This window comes from Apostichopus japonicus, chromosome 3 (assembly GCF_037975245.1).
Source record: "Apostichopus japonicus isolate 1M-3 chromosome 3, ASM3797524v1, whole genome shotgun sequence".
Taxonomy (NCBI): Eukaryota; Metazoa; Echinodermata; class Holothuroidea; order Aspidochirotida; family Stichopodidae; genus Apostichopus; species Apostichopus japonicus.
Genome location: NC_092563.1, coordinates 22,825,399 through 22,850,743, shown reverse-complemented (window position 1 = coordinate 22,850,743; position 25,345 = coordinate 22,825,399). Strand labels below are relative to the sequence as shown.

Here is a 25,345-nt window from a genome sequence, read left to right as displayed (position 1 = left end):
GTAACGCATATTAGTTACAGTGTAGTTAAAGAATAGATGTGTGAACAATCAGCGTATAAAGAACAGAGTGTGAGCAGTGTAAAGAACAGTGTATCTTTTCACAGTGTGTTTATTAGCAACTAAAAAACTACATTTCATCGAGTCCTTCCAGTCTAGTTGTCAGACTGATCAGGTGCATATTCTCTAAGACCTTAGCGGTTAACTTCTACACCCATTTTAATTCCTTATGAGGGGGGAGGGTGGGTGGGGAGGTCACCCATGGTTAGGTGATCAAAAGCCAGTATTTGCGGGAGGAATAAATGTCTGTCTTGTTTGCGCGTATGTGTTATTTTGTGTCAAATATTTGCAACTTGGTACGAAGGGGCCTCATGATGGAAACTTCTTTCTTGCAGATTTCCAGAACAGAGGTTAAGGGCCAAAGGTCAATAAATACCTCAGATCTGACTTACCAGTTCCACACCAGCAAGTATGCCATGTCCATCTATTCCCTTGATTTCACCAATCCATGCAATGACACCTGATAAAGTCTGTTCACCATAATTGACCTCCACCAAGGAATCCAAGGTTAAGTCTGGGTAAGGGGGTTCTTCAGGTGGTACACCTCCAACTGCCCCTTCTGATCGGTTTGTTACCTCTGGAGGGTCAACAGAAGATCCATCTAAAGGAACGTGACATAAAATATGTGTGACATCCAATTTTAACTGTAATATAAAACTATGGAATGCATTTGTTAGACAAAACATGTATAATAATATGATTTGTGTGCAGAGTATTAGAAAATGTTAAGACAACACTTGTGCAACACTGAATGCTGAAAATGAAAACTGAAATTGTGCAACTCTGTAGACGTTAGCCAAATGTGATTGAAGTTAATGATGATAAAAACTTAAGAATATTCAGTGTGTGTAAAACTAGGATCATATGTAGATACATTTGTACTACTTTTGATATTATTCACAATTTTGAAATCCAGAAATCTTACAAACTTTAGTAGTAAATACTCATTTGGAAAAATAAAGTACTTCTCTTGGTTGAATAATTTCATGCAAGTGAGCAGATCTATGCTCAATTTAAAATAATTTAATACTTGATAGATAATGTCATGTCAGTCAGAGAATGGGTAGCTTTATTATTATGTCTGCCAATATCACAAACAAATACACGGCAGCAATCTTTAAATGTAAAAATGATGTAATACCTGAAAGTTCAGCTAATGCTTCTCTGTGGTCATACATTTCTAGCAGATTTTTCAACTTTTCAAAGGCTTCCAACTCTCCATACTTTTGAGAATTCTTTTTCTTCCAAGCAACTATTACAGCTAAAAGAATATCTCCTTTGACACTATCAGGTTTATAACGTTTAAGGTCGTCATGGTTCAATGTTAACATATCCATCAATTGTTGCTGATTAAGATGGAGTTTTTCTGCCACTTTCTGCATGTTCATCCTGGTGAGTCTTTTAGACTCAGGAGTTGCTGATATAAAGAGAATGAATAAAAAGAGCTATAATTTATTGTACATTCCAGGCAAATATGATATATTAAGTTCTATGCTGATGGACTGGTACTGTACTTTCGTTTGCAATGAATGAGATGAGAAATAGTGTAGCCATCAGAAAAAGACTAGAAATCATAATAATGCTATGTAGTTTAATCTGTCTAACTACTGTAGGACCATATTATAGATTATCCAGCTCACATTCTTACTTGTAATCAAAACAAAAAATTCAAAGAGGAAGAGAAGGTGCATAGGACATAGATGCAACATGGAAGGAAGAAATGTTGCATTCAATCACTACTAAGCACAAATGCAACCCAAGTCTAAAACAGTATTAATTGAGGGGTATCTTTATAAAACATTGTTCATAAATACAAGTTCAAAATATCAGCTCATTACTCCACATCATAAAGATGGGACTTTGTTCTTGAGGCAACAAGAAGAAACAGCAAAACCCTCGACAACAAAAGACATTGCAGACTTGTTATGGATTGATACGATGGTTTTCCAAAAATTTAAATTGCTCAAGTCTTTGATATTTAATCAAGTTCAGTGACATATACCAGTTGAGTGAAAACCCTGTCCCACACTCTGATAAATAGTTTATGGTAAATTAACATTAGTAATGGGACAATATCATATCTAGACAATTGGACATATTAACAACCTGCTGAATTGTATGATGGCATTCAGTAAATTCGTCTAAACAACTTTCAGACTTCAACAATGTATTTCTTTACAGAAATCATTCAAGTCAATGATAGCTTCTGAGCACAACGGAAACCCCTAAAAATTTTACCAGATAATTGGTTACATGGGAAAGCTCAGACATGACAAATTGGTCTGATCTCATCAAATGTCAGTTAAACAGGTCAACCTTGGTGTACAGGCAGACAAACATGTTAAAGCTCTTTAGTTTTAATTTTGGTATCATGTACATAAAAGCAGAAGACAGGCTTCTCACACTTCACAAATGTACTAGAATTATGAACTCCATTGGAACTTATTTTTCTCCTGTTATTTTTGTGACTTTTTTCATAAACAGCGAAACAGCCCAGCTAGACCGCCAAACCCAACAGAATGAGGGAATAATTTATTGATAAAAAATTTCTAGTTTTGTCTTTTGATCACACTCCAGACTATAACTTGAATCTTACAATTTAGTGCACACTATTTGGATGAATAATGGATAATAATTGTACGATTTAGTTCACAAAAATATATTTTCCTGCCTTACTGTAAAATCTATCAATCTATAGGTCAGACCTGTCCTGGGCAAAGGTGAACCCAATATGACTGATGGGATATATATGCAGATGCCACAATTACGGTTTGCTGAGGTATATATTCTTTCACAATCCACCATTGTCTCTCTGAAACACAATTTGGCTTAATATATTAATATTCAGTAAAATGCCTTATTTCTATTTATTATTGTTTGTAAATATAAGAACAATAACGAGTAATGTAAATCATCTCTGAAACACACTCAATGAAACACTCTAGATCCCTGAGCTCTTTACCTGGACAAATCTCCTCTATTTCTGTTTGTTTCATTATTTATATTTTCTTTATATATAGATGTCAGTTGAGTTCTTTGGCAAGACTTTACAAAATCCACTATCATCTAACTAGAAATGAAAGTTTCCTGAAGCGATCACCATTCAATATATCATTATCACAAGTGATTGGTCACTGGAGGGTTTGTCACAAAAGACGGTATAACTACGTTGCATATACATAAGGCAAAGAACCAAAAACAGTAACTGATGTATTATGTTGTACCAAGGAGATTTGTGTTTCTTATTTCCTTATCACAATCCATCATACATCTTCATCCACAAATAGAAGCATCTTGCAATTTTTGGAGAAAGTTTTGCTTAATAGTTGTATTTATATAAAGACTTTAAGTTAAAGTGTTGCCTACCTTTCTTTGCCGTCTGTTTTAAGTCCCTCACTTCACATACACCATCATCTCTGTTTTGTAGCCATTCTACAAGATCTTCTCGTCTAATGGTAACAAACCCCTCTAGAAGCTTTTCTTTGGTTGTTGTTGGGTTTTCAGCTTTATTTGCACACAACCATTCATTCAACATTTTTAGTGCCATTTCAGCCTGGTCAGAACCTCTCATACGTTGTGCAATTTCCCCTTTATTATAACCAAAAGAGCTGGCGAGCAATGGCCAATCAAAGAGGAGTTTTGCAGATAGTTCCATCACCGTGTCAGGATCCAAACCTGTCAATATACCAATACAATTACATTAAACTTAAACTATCACTGTAACACAGGTTATCAAAGATTTAATTACTGCATAAAGTACTTATCAAAGATTGTCTTAATAGGATATTCTGGTGGCTAAAGTTGATTGCTGAACAAAATTGCTAATAATTTTCTGAATCTAACTGTGAAAACCACCTCCTCACTATAGCATTTTGTATTGCAGATATTAATTTTTAAATTTAGTGATATTTTGGAAATGGATCTGACAACAGCAGAATTAATGATGTTATCAGAGCACTTCAACTGAAAATGTCTCATCATAACATGTCAATAATTTATTCACAAAAAACAAAGAATATTTCTACAAAAATGATACATTTTTAGGAAATTCTCAGTACAGAGAACTTTGACATCTATGCAAACATTCCAAAGTTCCAAAAGTTTCAAGGATAAAACAAGAAGAAGATTATAATAGCCTAAGTGAAGCTTCCATAGAGCATTTGACAAGATAATATCACAGACCGCCTTACGTTGATTCAACTTCCTGCAGTAGTTGGAGGTTTAACCAGTTCGAGATAGAGGTATGATTTTAAGATGGGGTTACAACTAGTAATATGGAATATTTTTCTCTTCAATGTACTGTAAGTTCACATTGTTTGTCACCAGAATATACCTTTAACTAATATGTTACAATTACACAAACTGAAAAAGAAGAAAAGTATGAAAACATAACACATGTGCTCCACTTGAAGAGAATTTGCATGTCCTCTGAATTACATCAAACTTCATATGACATGTTTGATGCAGAATATATTGTCTACAAATAAACACTTAAAAATTGAAGAAAACATACATGTGCATTTTTTAATCAAATATTTGGATTTGGAATTTTGCCATAGCATCACAAATGTGAAAAACAAACATATTATTTGAAGTCGTTAAGTCTAGATTTCATCCTGAATTTTGCTGACAAGCTGCCATCCAGGCAAACATGAGATCAAAACACAATTAATGCTAGAGAACAAAGTAATCTATTGCAAAATGATACTAAATCAAAGGATATATGTTATGGAAACAAAACAGTTATCATAAAAATTAAAAAGGACTGCCCGCCATCCTCCCCCCCCCCCAAAAAAAAAAATGGTTACCAATGTGACAAAGGTGATTATGCAAATTCCATTTAAACTATCAAAGTACAAATACATGAAGCCAAAATACTTTGAGATTTCATTAAAACCTGGATAAGGAACATGAATGGCTGGAAGGGATCATGGTTCCCCTTGTTTACAACACAACACCTGATACATCAAGAACAAAGGTGTTGATGTCTTGTGTACAGGAGGAGTAAGGGTGTCCATTATGACCTCGTTCCTAACTTCCCAAATCACCCAATTGACCATGAAAAACAGACAAACATACTTAGAAGACAGGACGGACAGGACGGACAAACAGACCCCTTTCCCTCTCATCCTTTGTTGTTCAAAGATGTGGGGTGGCAAATAGCCAAACTGTTCTCTTTTGTGTATGTTAAAGTCACAATGGCTACACCTGGCATATTTGCCAGGCCAAAGTGTTTCATACAAATGAACCATGTACCTGCAGCTGCCTCATCTTTAAAGCTTTCCACTTCCCACAAAACAAACAAAGAACACAACTTACCATAATACAACTGCCTGGCTTCTCTGTACAAATTACATTGACACATTGCTTGGAAAAGGATGTCCTTCAAATTGACATCATCAGCTTGAATTTGGCGTCCCCTCCAAATGCTTAACATTTTGAAACAATTTTGAGATGAATCTCCCTTTTGCTCCATAATGTAATCAATGTCTTGAGTTTTGACCAAAACTGGTGCAAGTTTTTGCCAATTGTCAGAGAGAAGAGCTGCAGTTTTTTCAAGCTCATACTGTCTCAGACCTAAAATAGATGTAGAAATATCACAGATGTTACAAACAGAAGAATCATGCAATCTATAAAGCTAGATACTAAATATGTGGACAGTGAAACAAAAAGCTGTGGCAACCATGTTCTGAGATTTTTTTCTGTACATACAAATCTAACAACCCATAGCTGTCCAATTAGGAAAAAAGATGTCCTGGCTACTACTGAGTATTAATTATAAAGATACAAAAGATAATAATCATAAATAATAGCAATACAAGTTATAAAGCTCAAATACAAAAATGTTCCTAAGCCCTATACAAAGGAAATATGAACAAATACATACAAACTACAAATGCGACAAAGAAGACTGAAAAATTAATGAAATAAATAAGTTTTGAGTTTATATTTGAAAGTAGTTTATTAGGGTGTGTTGCAAAAATTGAGAGGCAAAGTATTCCAAAGAAAGATAGACCTAATGCAGAGTCGAAAGTAAATACAGCCTCTTACAGATTTTTGTGTAATGACTCATACTTCAAACTTACAAAAAACATGTCAGTTTTATCAGTTTTAGAATCCAATGATCATACCCGTGCAATTATGATTGCATGTGCATATGCATGCATACGAAAACTGCAAGTAAACATGATTCTCATGAAGGTAAACTGTATTAATGAAACTTTCACTTGGTATGTCGATGCCCTATATTAAGAAAATACAATCCTATTGATTCCAGTTAAAGTCAAGGTCATCTGTGGTCAGCAATATCAAAATTGATCGCAAACATGGCGACTTTACAAGGGTGAAACTTATAATGATTACATACAGGTAAAACGGTGACAACTTTAAACACACTATCCCATGGCCATGAAAGTCAAAACTTAACCTCAAGAGTGAAAGTTTATATATAATGCCAAATTCCTTTAACATTCAGCTATAGGTACTGGTTTTGCAATATATGCATTAAACTAGAAATACACAGCAATGTGGTTAAATGGTTTAATATGGCAATGGAGCTTGACATATAAATTTCGCCAGATCATTATGCTGTGTCCTTGACTCAATGGGCAAGGCACTTCATCTCCATTGCCTCTCTTCACTCAGGAGTTTAAGTGGGGAACAGCCACGTAACTTTGTGAATATAGTTGTATGCACAGAATTGCGATCGCAGCCTATAGCATGTGCCCAACAGATGTGTGGACATGGGGAAACTTAACTTTTATCATTTTAATCAGTACAATGTGTTATGAAATCATTATCACGTCCAATTGTTTCCATCATTACAATATTTAACTGCAGGAGTGCACACTCGGGAGAAGGTTTGCAAAGGTAATTGTTAACTTGAAGCTTGAAATTATACATTAAAAGAGACTTATAATAATACATCATCATTCTTGGGATTCTCTAGTAATTATTCTGTGGTGAATTTGTAGGTCAGCTGAATGTGCAGCTTCTTTTAGAAACCAGATGCAAATTAACAAATTAAATACTAAGAGCAGATTAGATCATGCTGTGTGCAGACTTTCAGAATGGCTCCCTGGGCCATTATATACTGCATGCACATCATCCATCAACTAAAATAGACATATATATACACACATCATCTATTTCCAAGCATGGCAAATTAGTAAACAGGATACATTTTTCCCCATTTGAAACTAGAATGCCCAGCATTCACACATACAGTAGGAATGTAAATTTAGTATAATCACTGTAACTTATTGAATAGATCTGGTTGAAATTTGGGTGATTTGTTAGACATGTTCCACAGTGATCTCAAAAACATTTTAATGAAGAATTATATTTAATGTACAGTATCTCAGAGCCCTTGTGAGGGTCCAGGGGGGCTTCAGCTGCAGCAGATATTTCTTGTTTCTTTGAAGTGACTTTAAAGCAGAGAAATACATTTCTGAGGAGATTTAAATTAGATGAGAGGACATTCACTCTTTCCTTTCATCTAACCTCTCCTTTGTTGTGACATTGTTTGCTCAGATATTCATTTCTCATTTGTCCAATTTAACTTTCTGTCCATCTGTATCTCTGCCCATCTGTTTCTCTTAAGGTGTCCATCTTTGTCTCTTAATGTGTCCAACTGTGTCTTAATGTGTCTCTTAATGTGTCCATCCGTGTCTCTTAATGTGTCCATGTGTCTCTAAATGTGTACATCTATGTCTCTTAATGTGTCCATTTGTCTCTTAATGTGTCCATATATGTCTCTTAATGTGTCAATCTGTGTCTCTTATAATTCCATCTGTGCCTCTTAATGTGTCCATACAGTACTGATTTCGCTTAACTCCCGTTAAAATTCGTTGAAAGAAAAATAACCGAAATTCTTCGTTTTTCATCGAAATTCGGCGATTTTTATCGATTTTTATCGTTTTTTATCGAATTTTATCGATTGGTTATCTCAGTCATTTCCTTCGTGGAATTTTCAACGGTACGTTGAAATTCTTTTTTAAACGAAATAGAAGGTCAATTTGTGGTTACACGAAACGTCGGAAAACGCGTAACTTCGTTTATTAATATCAGTTAGACTTTAGTTCAGTCGTTTGAAAGAGGGAATATTTTCGAAAGCATTCTCATGCTTATATGAGTAGTAACACTCAAAGAAACGTGTAATTAAACTGACGGGGGACGTTTTCTGACTGTGAACTCCAAACACAGTGACATAAGTCTTAACTTCGCCAGGCTTTTAGAGAGGTTGCAGTCAAAGCTACTGTATGTACCACGAGGCACCCTTCCAAATAAGTTGAAGTTCTGTTTAACCATTTAAATAACAGTGAATGGACATATAAACTTGGTTTACTTGCAGATTACGAAAAATAGTTATTTCTAAGAGATGTAAATTTGGTTTTTTATGAGAGTTGAAGTATGAAACTTTGTTTCCGAGCGAAAACATGTTACTTGAAGCAAAATAAAGAAGCCCAGCCCATTCTGCGAGGACGTTTCCATTTTTCAAAAAGGCGTTTTCTCTTTTTATTTTTTCTATTTTGTTTACATTTTAAACATGAAAATTATTTAAAAATATGTGAAGAACTTAGTAATGTACTGCAAACTATCTATAAAAAAACAGAAAAACGATGTTTTAGGCATGAATAATGTGTTCAATATAACTCAAGTAGTAGGCCAATAGTCATAAGCTCATGATAGTGTCGTCAATTCGTTTTCCCAGTTAATATTTGTGACATATATCACCCGTGTACATCGATCAATGGCATGTTGAAATCCCGTGTGAAAATATGTTGACCCCAAAAGACGCAAATGGTCGTTCTAGAAAGTACCGTCATAACATTAACAACACAAGGCCAGTTTGCTCTCTCAGGTCTGCACGTGTACAGACATTTTTTTCACACATGGTATTATGCTGTGCATGCATTGCGGGCGGGATTGCGGCAAACATAAAAGAAAATGAATGAAAATGAAAAACTTACGATATTTTTCATAAATATTGATGCTTAGATAAGTGCTTCCTCACAATCAACGAGCCGCCTTAAAATTCGCTCCGCTTACGTAAAACTTCTATATATATAACACATGGAAAAACCTGAGATTTTACACACATAATTCCCACTGACATTGGTCACAGAACATAAGTAGGTCATTGAACTTTGCCCAAGTTCATCGCACCATGGGAACAACACAACAGATTGAACATGATGTAACATCTCCCGCCATCTGGACGCCGAGTGTAAATTTTGATGTTATATGCAAATTATGAATGGTACTGCGCAGCGCGATTAAAACTTAACCTATTGCGACACAAATTTTGGCTGTTGTTGAATTAACTTTTGTATCTAATGTAAGGTACTGTATCATGTATGTGACACAAGAGAAAGAAAATGAAATCGGAGGCTGCTCAAACCAGTTTCAACTTGATTTCTACAACCCATCGCACAACACGTGCGTGCGTAATTTGTTTTCTTAACATGACTTTTAATAAGTAAGCAGGAAAGGTGGGTAAGTTAACTAATTTAGGCGAGTTTTTGTTAAAAATCTTGTGATAGATAGACAAATATATTGTTTTTTTCTTCAAAAGTTACGATGTTGCCGAAGGCCGAGTGATATAAATTCAGTGATCTGAACTTCTGAACACCACGAATACTGATCATGTGTGTTATTCTTTTCAGCAATTATTACACGAAAGGTTCGCAATATTATTGGGCCTAATTAGTAATTAACATACATTGATCGAGTGTCTTGTTGCCTGAATTGCTACCTGCTGGGGAAAAAACCTTAATTATTGTACTCATTATGTCCTATTTTCATTAAAAGTCGAGTGACCGTGCGTCGAAAAAAACCGCCATCGGGAAATGGCGTTTAAACGTTAAACCGACCGGCAGGCGATACGGTGAAACGGTTAGCGAAATATCTGTTGGGTCACACCCTTACTTAAACACACACAAAAACGACCTTATTGAATGAAAATATACTAAAAACCATATCGCAAAAACACAAAATCGCATATAACTCGAAAACGGAAGGAGATATCGACTTTTGTCGGCTGTGTAGGGATTTCCTAAACCGAATTTTGATGCGCTCTATCCACCTGTGTCATTTATGAGCTTCTCTGACGTAAGCTGCAGTACGTAATTTCTCTATACCAGTTCCGCGAAATTTATTTACTGTACGCAATAAGCATCGTTCGCTATGTTTTCTTTCACAACGAATATTCAAAGTTGTGCTCCACACGCTTCACAGATATTGTTTTATGTCGTTCATTTTCAATTCTACTTTAAAATTACCTTTTTCGAACGATGCATTGCATGCTTTATTAAACATTCCTGATTAGTAAAACTAAGGAAGGATATTCAAATATGTATTATTTTCATTTGATATGATTTTATGAGCTGTTCCACTTGAAAAACGATGATAAAACCGAAAAACAAAAACATTTACTTCTCATGTGACGCATACCGGGAGACTCATAAAAACTCCCCTTCTCATTAAATTAAATGTACATGCCGTCAGGCCAGTTGAAAGCCGTCAGGCCAGTTGAAAGCCCTCCCTACTAATGTTTGATCAGCTCTTCCCAATATACAATACTCAAATAAGCAATGAAAATATATTCATTTTCCACAGATTTCTACCCAACGTGGGCCCCAAGTCACTGCTTTATTTTCTAAGTAGTCATGGATACAATTGTTTGCAACTCTCTTGCCGGCCAGGTGTTTCAAGTTTTATTAATAGCACGACTTCTGATTGGTTCATTCAAGATAAACTTTCTATCCCTGCTGGATTGTTCTACTTATAATATGAATGAATATTTGGTTTTCAGGTAACATCCATTCCATTACGTACAGTAGGGGTAAAATAATGTTTGCTTCTAGACGCAGCCAGCCAAAGGTTCAGATAAATACTATGCTAATTAACAGATGGTAGGCGTGAATTTGACAAAGCCAGGTTTATGATTGGACTAAGCCTCTCAAAAAAAGTTTGGTGGTGGGGATATCCAGGGTAGGGAATACACATGTTAGCAGCAAACTGCAGGTGACCCAGACCCAGGCTGCGACCTAAATACCAGGGCAGTCCATCTGCATTCGCGGGCAACTTACAGTAACGGGTTAGGGGGAAAATAACAGGATGTTTTATTATTTTTGCGTGCATTGAAGCTGGGGGAGATTTTTTGTACGGAATGCGCTCTCAGAAAAGTTTGTTTAGTGAGTGATGTTCTGTAGTAAACGGTACTGTAGTACGTCAAGTAACACAGGAATTTATTGGAAATAAAGATCTCTTTGATATCCAGCTACGACTGTTTCATTGTGGATATTTTTTTTATTTCTAGTTTTTCTGACGCTGCGTTCCTTGGTGAGCTAACCTAAACTTATCTTAGTTTAATACTAGCCTATAACTTAAGAGTCGTAGAATGTGCTTATTACGATCGATCAAGACTAGTTTTTATTATCCTAGCCAAATCATTTTTCAAACACCTAGTAAAGAACTTACTCTATCTACAAACTTTTGTAACATTTGTAATATTCCTCTACAACTTCTGGTAGAGTCTGAAAACGGCTGTAGTTAAACTAAGGATTCAACGCAAGTCACAACCTTGATATGTCTAGAAAAGCCTTTGCGGTTTTTGATCGCGATAACTTTCGTTGAATTTTCGTTGAAACTTCGTTGACAACCCGTGCCCGCAGTAGTCTAAATCTTGTCAACGAAATTATTCGTTTTTAACCGATTTTCAACTTTTTTTATCGATTTTCAACGTTTTTTATCGATCGTTGATTTTTTTTCAACGGGAGTTAAGCGAAATCAGTACTGTATATGTCTCTTAATGTGTCCATAGATCTGTATCTCTCTCGGTCCACCAAAATCTTTTAATGTGTCCATCTGTGTCTATATGTGTCTCTTAATGCGTCCATATGTGTCTCTTAATGTGGTCTTTGTTTGTTTCAGTTTAGTCTCTGCATACGATCCTGCTAGGATCGAAACATCAGACCCTGTAACTTTTACATATTTACCGACACAGGCTGTTTGCAGTAGTTTAGTAATTTGCTAACAGTTTATTCTTTCTGGGAAATCAATTTCAGCAAAATGTATTGCAAAACCCCCAGAAGCTGTTGAATTTTGTAAGCTTAATATCAAGTAAATTTGATCACGACAGTTATCTCCATTTAATAGACCAGTGATGATGGTAGTATTTGTGTCTCTCTGTTGGGCATGTTTTACAAAATCCTGAAATAAATAAATTTATAAAACTTGCACCATAGTCAAAGTCATAATCTGAACAATATATCATAAATATTTCTTACTGCCAAATAAAAAAGCTACAAACATGTTGCTAGCTTAGAAATTGATACTATGCATCACAAATCCACCTAGAAAAACATTTGCCTACACTAGCAGTATCTATAGTGTGTATCATCAGTAGTATTTGTAATTAATCTAGACATGGGTCTGATAACTTTGAGATTAATACTTTTATATAGGGCTACCATTCAACCTACCCATATCTCTAGAAGCATTCATCCCAACATCTTAAAATGAAATGCAAGTGACCCTTACATAGTTACATATTGCTTCTGAAGTTGAATCATTGTCACAAGAAGCACCATAAAAATTAGAGAAGAATAATATTTAAGTTTAATAGATGGCTCAGATGTGACATTGGATATAAAGTAGATTGTTAAATCACAATTTTGAATTATTCTCTTGAGTTGTCCACTTTTAGGTGAAACTTATAGGTGCATCCAAGATGGACCAATTTGAGACAAAAACAAAGGAGTTGCTAGCAACATAGAATATATACAATTTAAACGAAAGAACATAGCTTACCATGCAGAAAGGTAGAGTTACATATGCTCTATTGAGTTTATCTTATTCACATATATAGCATGTAAAGTACTTTACAAGAGCAAGCAAATACCTTACCTTTATATAATTCTTTTTCTGCAACATGTCCGAGGCCAATGTCATACAATACAGAGGCAACCATCTCAATTTTGTTTGCATCAAAAGATTGAAGCATACTCCAGTATGAGAACATTCGATAGACTCTGTCAGAGAGGAATGTGAATTTTTCCCTAAAGGCATCCAGACGCACGTCAGAAATCCGCAGCTTTTCACCAAGTAATCTCAATTGTTTCGTTTCAATTTGATGGCTCATTCGACGTAAAACATATTCACTTAAACCTGGAAAGGGCAAAATAAGAGTTGAAAACATTAAAGTAAAGAATTTACACATTTGTTTTCATTCAAAGACTAGAACTAGAGGAGCCTGGGAGTAACAGTCCTCTTCTGACCTCAAATGAACTTTGATCTTCACCAGTTTAATCCATTTTGTAGTACTCAGCACAGGGATGTACACGTCAAGTATGAACTTCAACCAAGATATATACAAGTGAAAACTCTTTGGTACATCTTAATCATCACGCATACTACTCTGATGACGCAAGGTAACACTATTAAACTATTACAAGTGTACAGACTGCCACACCCTGGCATATATGGAACAAATGAGCCTCTGATACTCAAATTAATCAAGTAACCTTATGATTATGCAGCAAAAATCATGTCTTTACCTACTGAATATTGATGGAGCACTTCCTAATAGGGCAAGAAGGAACTCTGTATACACTCTCTTATAGGGCATCTTCCTACTAAATTTGAAGCAGTTTGGCCAAGCTGATTGAAAGGAATGGTTTGCATTGCAATTTTTTTTAGTGCATTTGACCTTTGGATCTATGACCTTTGACCTCAGTGACCATGGTAACCAGACATCTGGAGAGTATTTGACATACCGATTTCCCTTGTGAAGGTTGCAAGTCAATTCAATGTTTCCACTTTGATATATAGCTAGTAAACTGTTTGGCTTAATTTCTCTTTGGACCTAAAGCTAAGATTTGTCCTTTTGTTCTGAAGGTTTGTGTCACTTATGATCCCATCATATAGCACCTTCCTAAGATATAAATATAGAAAAGTGTGAGTAAGGAGCTAGAAATATCTGACACTAACTTGCACTGAAGTTATACCTTTGATCCATGACCTTGTGACCTCAGCTACCATGGCAACCACAACTATTGACAGTGCATGACCTACCCATAATACATGTGGGTACTGGTCAATGCTTCTTCTTGGAGTCATGACAAAAAGCAAAAGTTTTGCACCTTCAACTGCAAATCTTGATTATACTGTAACTACATTGAAACTGATTTTGCAGGACAGAAATATTGTCATAGAGATTGTTTGAAACATACCCTGCTCAATTTCGTCAGCAAGAGTGTCACGACCAATGGCACGACAGGCTTTTAGAAGTTGACCCAGCTTGTTGCATCCTCTTTTATTTGTGTTCCAAATGTCAAAGACTATCCTAAGACAGTCGTAGGGATTCATATCCTGTGTTAGCTTTCCAGTGAGTTCATGTTGCTTAACACCAAGCTCAGCAACAAACCGTTTCCAGCTGTTTGTTACTGAAAGTATCACAGTATTCAGAACAGTCTCATCAAAGCAACCACGGTCAGGAACTGCAAAGGGAGAAAAAAAATTCTCTAAGGAGTAAAATTTACCTTTCATAAATTAATTCATATCTGGTGCTTCTTCAGTGAACTAACCTTTACAGTTGGTCAACATTTGAAGCCCATTTTGGATAAAACAAACCAAACTAGGCTTGACAAAGACCTCAGTGGTGAACGGATTGAAATCTTTGGCTGGTCATAACCTAGCATGTGGGTACATGCTGCTGGAAATTGGTGTTAAGATGAAAGACCTCTTCAAAGGAATCATGAGGGGATAATACAGCTGTGGTACAGTACACATCTATTGATTGCCCTATGACTCTAGATTTATATCCTAGTTGAATATCCATCAGATATTTCCCACATTAATTTCTAACACGAGCAATTACTGTGGGACACTGCTGGGAACAAAATTGTGTCTACATTATGGTTTCTTTCAGACTTTGACTTTTGTTGAACCCAAACAATCTTTGACCATCACTAAGAGACAATAGTGTTCTTGTAAGCACTAAGGTGCAATCACATATTAAGTATCAAATTCATCCAAGTTTGGCTTTTGGAGTAAACATGTTTACAAGAAATTAAAAGAATTTCTCTTATGTTGACCTCAAATGACCTTTGACCACAAAAGGCTTTTTGCACCTATCAAGAGAAATCTACAGATATGAACTTCAACCAAGTTGTCCTTTTTGAGTTAACTTGTTTACAAGGTTTTCAGCCATTGACCTCTATTGACCTCAATGATCTTTGATTTCCACCAATTACAGTATAATAATAGTCTTGTACTCACTAACACAAATCCACATTCCAAATGTGAAGTCCTGTCATCATGTTCATTTTGAGTTATCATTTTTACAAACTTGAATCACACACGCATCAAAATCCAAGCCAACTTGAAGGCAAAGCATACTTGCCTGCCTACAGTATCGCAAGCAGTGTTTCCTCTAAGAAATTTCCCATTGAGTCAAAATGGCTAATTTCTGAATATTTGACTCACCCCGTCCTGGGGGAGGGGTCTAAGGGGAGGGGTAAAATTCCGGGAAAATTATTTTATTGAACCCAAACCACAATTGGTCAATATTTTCATGGCTTTACACGATGTAACATTTTGCAGACAGTATTAGTACCAGGGGCGTAGCCAGGATTTTCAAAGTTGTTGGAAAGACTATCCGAGCAGAGCGCCACCATCGGTTGGCGCGGAGCGTACAAGAAAATTTTTGGTTTTACAAACCCCCCAGATGGCCGGAAACGGCACTTCCAGAGTGTTCATTTTGTTCCCTGGCCTCTTGGTAATTTGAGACACCTCATTCAATATCACTTTTAAACAAAAAAAAACAAACAAGTTAAAAAAGTACTTAATTCAATACTACATAATGTATTTAAAATTAGCAAGGTACATGTACGGAGTAAGCCAGTAACAACAGGCAACAAAGGGCTGGAGCTCTATACAGTCTGCTAATCAACGATAGGCTTATTTGACTGTGGAATGATTCTCAACTGAAATATTATCTGCGTAAACGGGTTCTTAACTAGATGTTAAAAAACTGACAAGACCGGATCCTAGTCTTCTTCTGCAGGTAGAGTGTTGATTAAAACGGCACGCGATAAAAATCACAGAAGAATAGGTCACCTAATTTAGCCATATTCTTGCTATGTTCGTTTCAATAGATTTTCCTGTCTAGACTCTAAAACTCGTCCAGCAAGCTTATGGATTTGAGTTATGGGTGTTTAAAAAAAAAAACACTCGGCCAAAAAAGTGTAGGCCCTGGCCTACAGTGCTACATACTGGCTACGCCCCTGTGTAATAAACATCGGCCCAATCCAATGTCTGACTTTAAATTGAGGCATGGAACCCTGAGCTTTATTTACACGATGATTGCTAAATAATAATAACTTAATTTGTTGCATATTACGCTTCATTTTTACAAGCTAAATTTGGCTCAAATATAGTGGTGCACCACTTGCAATGCAGGGTAGGAATTTAGATTTGGCTCTGGGGGACTATTTTGGAAAATGAAAAGTTAAAAACGCCCCCCTTAATGCATTTACGAGGGCTTTTTTAAGGTTTAAGGGTCGCTTTTCCAAAATTTAATATGCTGTTTACGATAAAGGTTGTAAGCATTCATCAGGATCAAGTAAGCACAATTACCCTCTTCCTAGTTAGCTGCGACCATATAGCAAATTCATTGAAAGTTTAATTGCCAAAATTTGCGATCCTTTAGCAAATAACGTCAATCCACCGAATATATGACGAAAAACCAATAACCCATCAACTGAAATAGAAAACCAGGTTTACTTCTACTGAAGGTGCCCTTTCCTTTAATCATGTATTTTTTTGTGTGTGGATAAAATCAACCACCACCAAATACGAAACCATTATACCACTGAAAAGTAATCGAAGTTAAAACCTTCAATCCATCGCCACAGCAACGGTGTACGTAAAATAAAACATTCCCTCTCTAAGACATAGCACATACCTTCCAAACAACTGCCGAGTTCCAACGTTTTTTTTGTGTTTTTTTTTGGCAAACCAATGGTTAGGATACATTTCCCATTGACTTAGTGTGGTAATTAGGCTAACATGTTGTCAAAGATTGCAGTTTTTCTTGAATATTTTTATTTTTTATTTGCGACACAACTTGAGCGAATAAACAGATGGCTAGGTTAGAGTTCCATGTTGACTTAGTTTGAAGTTAGGCTACCATGTGGTTGGAGATTTTTGGGGATTTGAGGTTATTGTCGCTGGTACTGAAATTGCTTAGTGGAGGCCGTAACTTTTGCCAGTGACTGCGCGGAAGTTCCCGGTGATTGTGCGCGACCCTCCCGCACTGCTTCAAATTTGATCAAATGTGATGCGGGATTGTGAGAACTGTTTGTGCGATTCGCGCTGCTACTGCAAACCCTAGCTAAAGCAAAAATCATGTCACAATTAAATTTACACAGACACCTGATATTACGAGGGCGATTTTCTTATATTTCTTTTTCGCCCTCGCAATTGTGCTTTCGGAGGGCTTTTTTTAGCACTTGCTGGGGCGAATCGCCAGTCGCCCTGCTTATTTCTGACCCTGTTGCAATGTAATGTAAGGTAGGCAATACAGATATTATATTTAGTACACTGGTATTGCGAACCATCGTAGTAGGCAATGCATCAGTGCACGTGCACGTTACGTTATAAGATTTAGCTTTACAACAATCGAGCTAATCTACGTGACTGTATAGAAAAACAGCGCTACGGTAAAGGTAACGATTGCTAATTTAACATTTCTGACGATAAATTGGAAACAATTTACAGCAATAATTTCTTCACTTCAAGTTGAAGTTCTGAACACCATGCCTTTTGAATCGATTTTTTTTCCTATTCACATTGTATAAAATTCAAGAGAAAATGAAACCCTCTTTTTTTCTCTCTCTCTCTGAACGCCAGTGCGTCAAATTGGCAAGCCATTGCGTCAAATCGCGTCATAGCGGAAACACTGATCGCAAGTAATCCAATATCTTTAGAATTTTATCTGTGGTAACAGCAACAAGCAGAAGTGTTCAAATGAGAAATTTCATCCCTTTAACAGACTAATCTTCAAATTCATGGACATTCAAGAACTAAAAAGGAGTTATTTCCTTTTCTCTACGTCTTTCCCAACCATCCTGTTTTCCAGACTGCTTGGAAACCATCAGTAATTCAATGACACCAAGCTACTGTACCACATACGTGTGGGTAAAGAGCTACATGTTTACATAGATTTGATAGTGATCTCATACATTTTCTGCAATTTCAAAGATGCTTGTTTGATGAGCAAGAAACTGAACTCTTTTACTGCAAATTGCTTGGTATCACTGGAATCATTGCCATCACTATTATCCACTTAACAAAGTATATATTATAATCTTGATGGACCATGCGTCCCATGCTTTTATTCACATTAATGAAAGGGAGGACAAAACTCATGTGTATTTTTCCAAGATATCATCAGTTGGTGATATTTCCTTTCATCTTGATTTGTTTAAGTGTAAAACTTGGTGAAAGTTTTGACCAACTACGTTCAGTTATTTTTACATGTGTACACTGCACTGTATCCTAAGTAATGTCTCTGCATTGCATAAAATTCAATGCAACAAAACTTGACTCTTGCACAGCTCATAAGTTGACGACTCCCATATCAAAGTTAGTGAACCGGTACCACAAAAGTTGAACAGAAATTTTCCATACTAGCAACAATCAAGTAACATAAGAGTGGTGCATCATTACACATCGAACATCACCATTTAACTATAAGGTTTGATTGATGTAGTTGCTACATGGACTTTTCAGCTAACCTACAGTATAAATAGCCAGGACCTCCTAGAGTGCTCCTTAGTGCACAGCAATGAAAGAACATTATTGGATAGGCCTAGAACAAGCATGATATCACCTGTGCTGTATAAATACAGTAAGTTTCTTGTAAGAAAGTTATGATTTGCAAAACATACCATCAATTGTCTCCCATTGCTTAATTTAACAATTTATGCAAAAATACCCCAACAAATGCTTCAAGAAATCTTTCAATTACACCAAACTAAATTTTCACAGAGAAATTTCTTCCATGGGGCAGCACTTGCACTGTTAGGCTAGAATGGTCGTAGGGTTACACATTTGGCAGTTGCAAAACTTTTTCATAGACCAATAAAACCATCATTGGAGGAAAAATGTGTTGATTTCCAAATGTTATTTTAATATATAAGTGGTAAATATAAACATGCAGCCTTGCCATACAAATCAGGTCACAGGTTGTAACAGTTTTAACATAGTGAAAGAAGGTCTAGCCTATATATACATTAGGCCTATTACTGTACATACTTTTATTGTATAGGTTGAGTTGGGTTTTAGGTTGGTTGCATAATGAACAGGTACCCGGGAGACCAACCAAAATAGGCAATTGGGTACCAGGGAGTGAATATTTGGACTGTTCCCATCACTAAGAGGTTTACAGCATATATTTTTAAAACACAACTTTGAATATCAGAATTTTCTAAGTTAATACTGTAGTTTACCTTTTTCAATGTGATCCCTTATATCTTCTCTTCCATACTGTCCAAGAAGAATGAGAAAACTCTGCAGATGAGTATGATGCCCTTCATGTATATCTTTCCACCAACTCTGAAGCACAGATTCTAACTTGAAGAAGTCATTCTGCTCTCTTTTTGTACTTGCTCTCCATTTATCCTCCAATTCCAGTGCAGAGATCAATCCATGACAGAGTTTGCTATCAGTAACTATAGCTTGAACTTCGTACACAGAAAATGGATACGGTGGTGGTTCTAGGAATGAATAAATAATATATGCATGCAGTTACTTCATATGACGAACAGGAAAAGACTCACAGATACTTAACAATATACAATACCATTTGCATGACTTAAAAGCAACCTTCTCATGTATTGTGAGACTGTTGCCTAATAACATTTGCATTTAAATTTAGACGAGGCTTCACTCAATCTATCCCATAGGTATTTTGCTATTTTTATTTATCTGGCTATACTGTACAGAATCATGTAGTACACAAGTTTAAGAACTTCATATTGTGGGGGGTTACATAATGGGACAAAAAATGTGGAACTGCTTTGTACATACATTCAAACAGCTATTTACATATGGAAGCAAACTTTGTTTATATTGTTGCTAACTTCTCATACAGAACTAAACAAGAGAAGAGCATCATCACCTCATCAACTCCTCAAAAACTTCTAACTACCTTTTCTCTGAATTAAGCTGGGTATTTGTCAACACAGAAAATCCAATAAAGTATGGTAATTATAAAAAGACAATTCATTCTTCTTACACCAAGAGGAATTACTACCATCCACATGGCTTAACAGAATGACTTATTAATTTGGGAAACAATTGTCAAACTATATAGATCTTCTGAAGTCAATAATGGATCTACTGTAGTTGTACTTTCAAGAGTTTAGTGTTACAGCTTTTAGCCCGAAAATGTACCAAAAAATATTTAAAAACCAGAATGCAATTGTGGTTTCGATGATGTAACATGAGCAGTTTTCTTCATGAATCTGATATAATGTATTTTGAGGGTGTACATGTTAACAAGGGTTTCACGATATAACCTCTGATGACCCCAAATGACCTTTGACCTCCACCAAAACAATAGGCTTCTTAACTGTGGTACTTTTACTCACTAAATTAGAGGTCGGTCCAGGCTTCCAGTATTGAGATATCATGATTACAAGGTTTCACAATTTGACACCTGGTGATCCCAAATGACCTTCGACCTCCACCATAAACAATAGGCTTCTTTAACTCAATGTGGTACTTGTACACACTAAATATGATGTCTGCACATGCTTCCCTTCTTGAGATATCGTGATAACGAGGTTTTCACAATTGGACCCCTGGTGACCCCAAATGACATTTTACCTCCACCAAAACAATAAGCTTCTTGTAATTAAGGTAGTACTTCTACATACCAAGTATGCAGTTGGCCTGATATTCCCTTCTTGAGATATCGTTTTTACAATTTCACCCCTGGTGACCCCAAATGACCATTGACCTCCACTAAAAACAATAGGCTTCTTGTACTTAATGTGGTACTTCTACACACTAACTATGTAGTTGGTCCGAACTTCCCTTCATAAGATACAATGTTTACAAAATTTTCACAATTTGACCCTTGTGACCCCAAATGACCTTTGACCTCCACCAAAAACAATAGACTTTTAGTACTCAATGTTGTTCTTGTACACATTAAATATGAAGTCAGCCCATGCTTCCCATCTTGAGATATCGTGTTAACATGGTTTTCACAATTTTGACCTCCACTATAAACAATAAGCTTCTTGGATATACAGTAATGTGGTACTTCTATACACTAAACATAAAATTGGTCTGACCTTCACTTCGTGAGATATCATGTTTACAAGCTGGGCGTCACAAACGCACTCACAAATACAAACACACACATGCCATCATGAATGCAGAGGTTACGATTATCATCGAAACCAAAAAACATGAAAGGGGATACACTATCCTTCAGAAGTATGCAATAGTATGCAACAGTTTGCAAGCATCAACATATCATATAATAATACAATTACACCTTTAAATTGCATTCATTGATATCTATGGGATAGTTACCTTTTAAATGGATTTATAGAGAAGTGTTTAGTTATCTAAATGGACCTATGATATGAAGATTTCTCTCAATCCCTCATTCCCAAACTGCAAATGATCAAAACACAAAAGAATTTAAAAAATTTGACAGAATTTTCAAATAGCTCAAGAACCTCATCTAATCTGTCAACAGATTGCAGCTATTTACCAAAACAGATAAAGGATGTCAGCTCTCTGAGTGGTGGTTTGTACCTGATTAAACCTTTCAAAAGATCTGAAAAATCACATTATTTTAAAAAATTGATTAGTAGTGTAGGGGCGTATATAAACAAATACTACCTTATCACTCTTCATAAACTATATGAATAGCTAAGCCTCTATGCTACAATCATATTAGGCATTAGTAATACTAACCTGCTCTTAACACTAAGTTGGTAATTCTGGTGGTCCACGATGTTTTTGTATCACTAGTACACCTGTCTTCCTCACCGATGTTAGTTCCTGGGGGTATTCGGTAATCAGACCCTGATGCCATGGAAGACATCTCTACTGATCCTGGTTTATGCTGATTTGGTTTTTTGCCTTTCTTGTGCCATACCATAATTTTGTCCTCCTTTTCACACTGACCATCACCTGCTAACTGATGTTTTGTCTCTGGTTCTACCTGTTGAGCAATACCTGGATAGGACTTCCGATCACTATTTCCTACAACAATAGTAGATAAAACAAAATATTGTGGATTCATACAAAGCACATAAAACTACAGAAACAACACAAACTTTTAATGTTTTATAACCTCAAATTTGTCAAACTCATGAAGTGGGCAATGAAAGTTAGTGGCTGCTCATTGTGGAATTCAAAATGTAAGGTAAAAAAGGAGGACAATCCTTAGAGTTTCATCTCTCATCCCAAACACCACATTCATGAAGAATTGTTTAAGAGCTGTGTGAAAGGATGTTTAAAATCCAATCCCTTCATTCATTAACTCCCCACTGTAGAAAACAGCAATTTTGTCATTTTTGTCTTGAGCTCAGCCCTCAGTCACCATTTTAAACTGTTCATTTGTATAAGACTTGTGAAGGTTGTATTCATAGCTTTCACTTTTGACTTTTAACTTTTGACCTGTTAGTATGCAAATATTCCCCTTGCTTATCCATCCTGTACCAGTGAGTAAACTCACTTTGGTCTGTGGTTGTTTCTGGTCAGCAGAAGCCAAATTCTCAGACAGAAACTCAGCAAGTGTACATCAATTGTTTGATTAAATTGTTTAATTCACTATGAACTTTCACAATCACATACCATCAGTAACTACTGCAAACAACTTTTGAAGCAGGTTTTGCCAGAGAAATATCCAGTGTCCCGTTCTTAAATATTCTGTGCTTTGGCCATTCTAAGTATGAGCCAACTTGTTCTTAAAGAGCATTTGTCATGTTGGCTAAGTACTATTACTTTGTCATGGAAACGACTCCAGAGCAATGCTGACACCTTGTAGAAGGTAGTCGGGCAGAAACATCATGAATTCCACAATAAGGATAGCAACAGTTTAACATAAAATGGCTGAGGATTTTTGTTCAATAAGGTCAACATTGCAATGAAGTGCTGTATGACATCTATTTGTAAAGAATTCATACAAACTTTCATGATTTCCAAACTTTTAGAAATGTACTTAGAGCAATGTGCCATAATTCTGCATAGTTTAAGCAATTTGTAATTACCTCAATTTATTTATGTCACTGCAGTGCAGCTACAAAAGTAAGAAGGCAAACATACAATGTTTGCATGACGGTATGTGTATGATTTTTTCAGAGGTTAACATTTCCTTCATTATTGTTGCTTTTTTACCACGTAGTAACTGGAGTGTGGTATCTTTCTTACCTGTGCTTAAAGGTTGGTTGGCGCGAGAAGTCTCAGAAGAAGAAGTACCTCCACTCTGCTTCTTGTTTGATGGCCCAGAAGATGAAGAGGAATTTTCATGATGGAGAGGTTTATCATGTAAGCTTTCTACATCATTTCTATCAACCAATGCTGTTTGACTGGTGTATTTTGTGAATACTTTCTTGCCATTCGAAACACCACGCCATGGTGAGAGTACTCGTCCTTCTGTACTATCCTAAAACAAAAGATCAATGAAAGTTAACATTGATATTAGATGAAAGAGGGAAGGAGTAATGGTGCATAAAACATGAAGTCAAGCATACAGTTTATTAAATGTACAGTAGTGAATTAAAAGATTATCAGATTACCTTAGCGATTCTTGCCTTACAAGTATATATATGATTGATGGAGCATAAAAAGATTTCAATTTGTTTATTCAATTTGTTTATATGTATATATTAATACATACTTTTTTTTCTCATCCGTTTTGGGAAAATTTGTCTCGTGTCAAAATAGATGAGACTGTAATGTAATCGCCTCGCCTGCGATTCAAAATTTGAACTTAGCAAGCTTCTGATAAAATTAAATGTCATTGTGAACGTAAAATACTGTAGGTATTTTAAAGTGATATTATTTCTTTCGTATCCATCTGACAGGGAAAACTGTTTCTTGCTAGCTGCAAATTTCAAGATGGCAAAAATGATAGTGAGTAAACATTTCTGCACAGAGTTTTGTCAGTGATCTTGTAATCCTTACAGACTATTGTTATCACTATTGTTATGAGGACTAGTGGCGGCCGTATGGCCGCAAATGCTCTAAATAAAATCTCCACCCTTTTATTCCATTAGGACTAGACTTCACCTCGGACCTTTTCGGACACTTTGGATTGGAATGCTCAGACGGGACCAGACATTTTCAGACGTGATTGGACATTTTCAAATTGGACGACTAAGTCAGCCTTGACAGAACACCACTGTACATCTCACTGCGACACAGTCTTGGACCATCTTGTACCTGTACATGCATTGGCACTGTTTCTCTTTCTCTTGCCCTTCCCTGTGGTTATATTTGGACCAGGTGCCACAGGGACTGCAGGGGAGGCGTCCTTTCTCTTTTTCTATTGCCTTTTTCTGTGGTCATATTTGGACCTGCCACCGGTGGGACCACAGGAGGAGGCATCCTTTCTCTTTCTCTTTTTTGCTTGCCTTACCCCTGTGGTCATATTTCGACCGGACGCTGCTGGAACCACAGGAGGCACTCTTTCTCTGTGGTGATATTCTACCGGACATTGCTGGGACTGCAGGAGGCATCCTTTCTCTCTCTTGACTTTCCCTGTTGCCATATTTGGACCGGATGCCCCAGGACCGCAGGAGGCACTATTTCTCATTTCATTTCTCTGTGGTCGTATTCAAACCAGCACTCTTTCTTTCTCTTTCTTTTTTCTCTATTTCTCTCTCTCTGCTTTCTCTTCACTACTCTCCTCTCCTACTTCTTCCCCTCATTCCTCTTCTTCCATATCTCTCACCCCTTCCCCCTCTCTTAGGGGTCGATTCGGTGTCGGGATCCTATCATGGAGCTTGTTTCTCTGCTCTGTAAGCCAACTACAGTACCGTTCAGATTAAATCGGCTGTGGCATGGTGTATCGTGATGCCCTTATCTTTTTCTATCGTTTTCTATCGTGAAACCTGACTACTGTAAATTTTTTGTACACGCTACAATGATATAACGATATACCACGATCACACGCTATATCGTGATACCAAGCCTTCACGATAGCAAACATGACTGCTACATTCACGCTAACACGTTATATCGTGAT

General features: G+C 36.4%; 1 protein-coding gene across 3 annotated transcripts in view; it reads right to left on the bottom strand.

The window, feature by feature from the left end:
* Window positions 1-25,345, bottom strand: part of LOC139965467 (uncharacterized) — a 67,057-nt gene that overhangs the window by 18,013 nt on the left and 23,699 nt on the right. For 2 of the 3 annotated variants that reach the window (XM_071967837.1, XM_071967839.1), the window contains exons 5-13: window positions 23,527-23,761; window positions 22,066-22,356; window positions 19,578-19,844; window positions 14,295-14,561; window positions 12,970-13,230; window positions 5,377-5,634; window positions 3,424-3,732; window positions 1,199-1,474; window positions 450-658 (exon numbers count right to left, since the gene is read on the bottom strand). In XM_071967837.1, the coding sequence (XP_071823938.1) occupies window positions 450-658; window positions 1,199-1,474; window positions 3,424-3,732; window positions 5,377-5,634; window positions 12,970-13,230; window positions 14,295-14,561; window positions 19,578-19,844; window positions 22,066-22,356; window positions 23,527-23,761 (2,373 nt within the window). The remainder of the gene's footprint in view (window positions 1-449; window positions 659-1,198; window positions 1,475-3,423; window positions 3,733-5,376; window positions 5,635-12,969; window positions 13,231-14,294; window positions 14,562-19,577; window positions 19,845-22,065; window positions 22,357-23,526; window positions 23,762-25,345) is intronic. The other variant, XM_071967838.1, reaches the window with a different exon arrangement.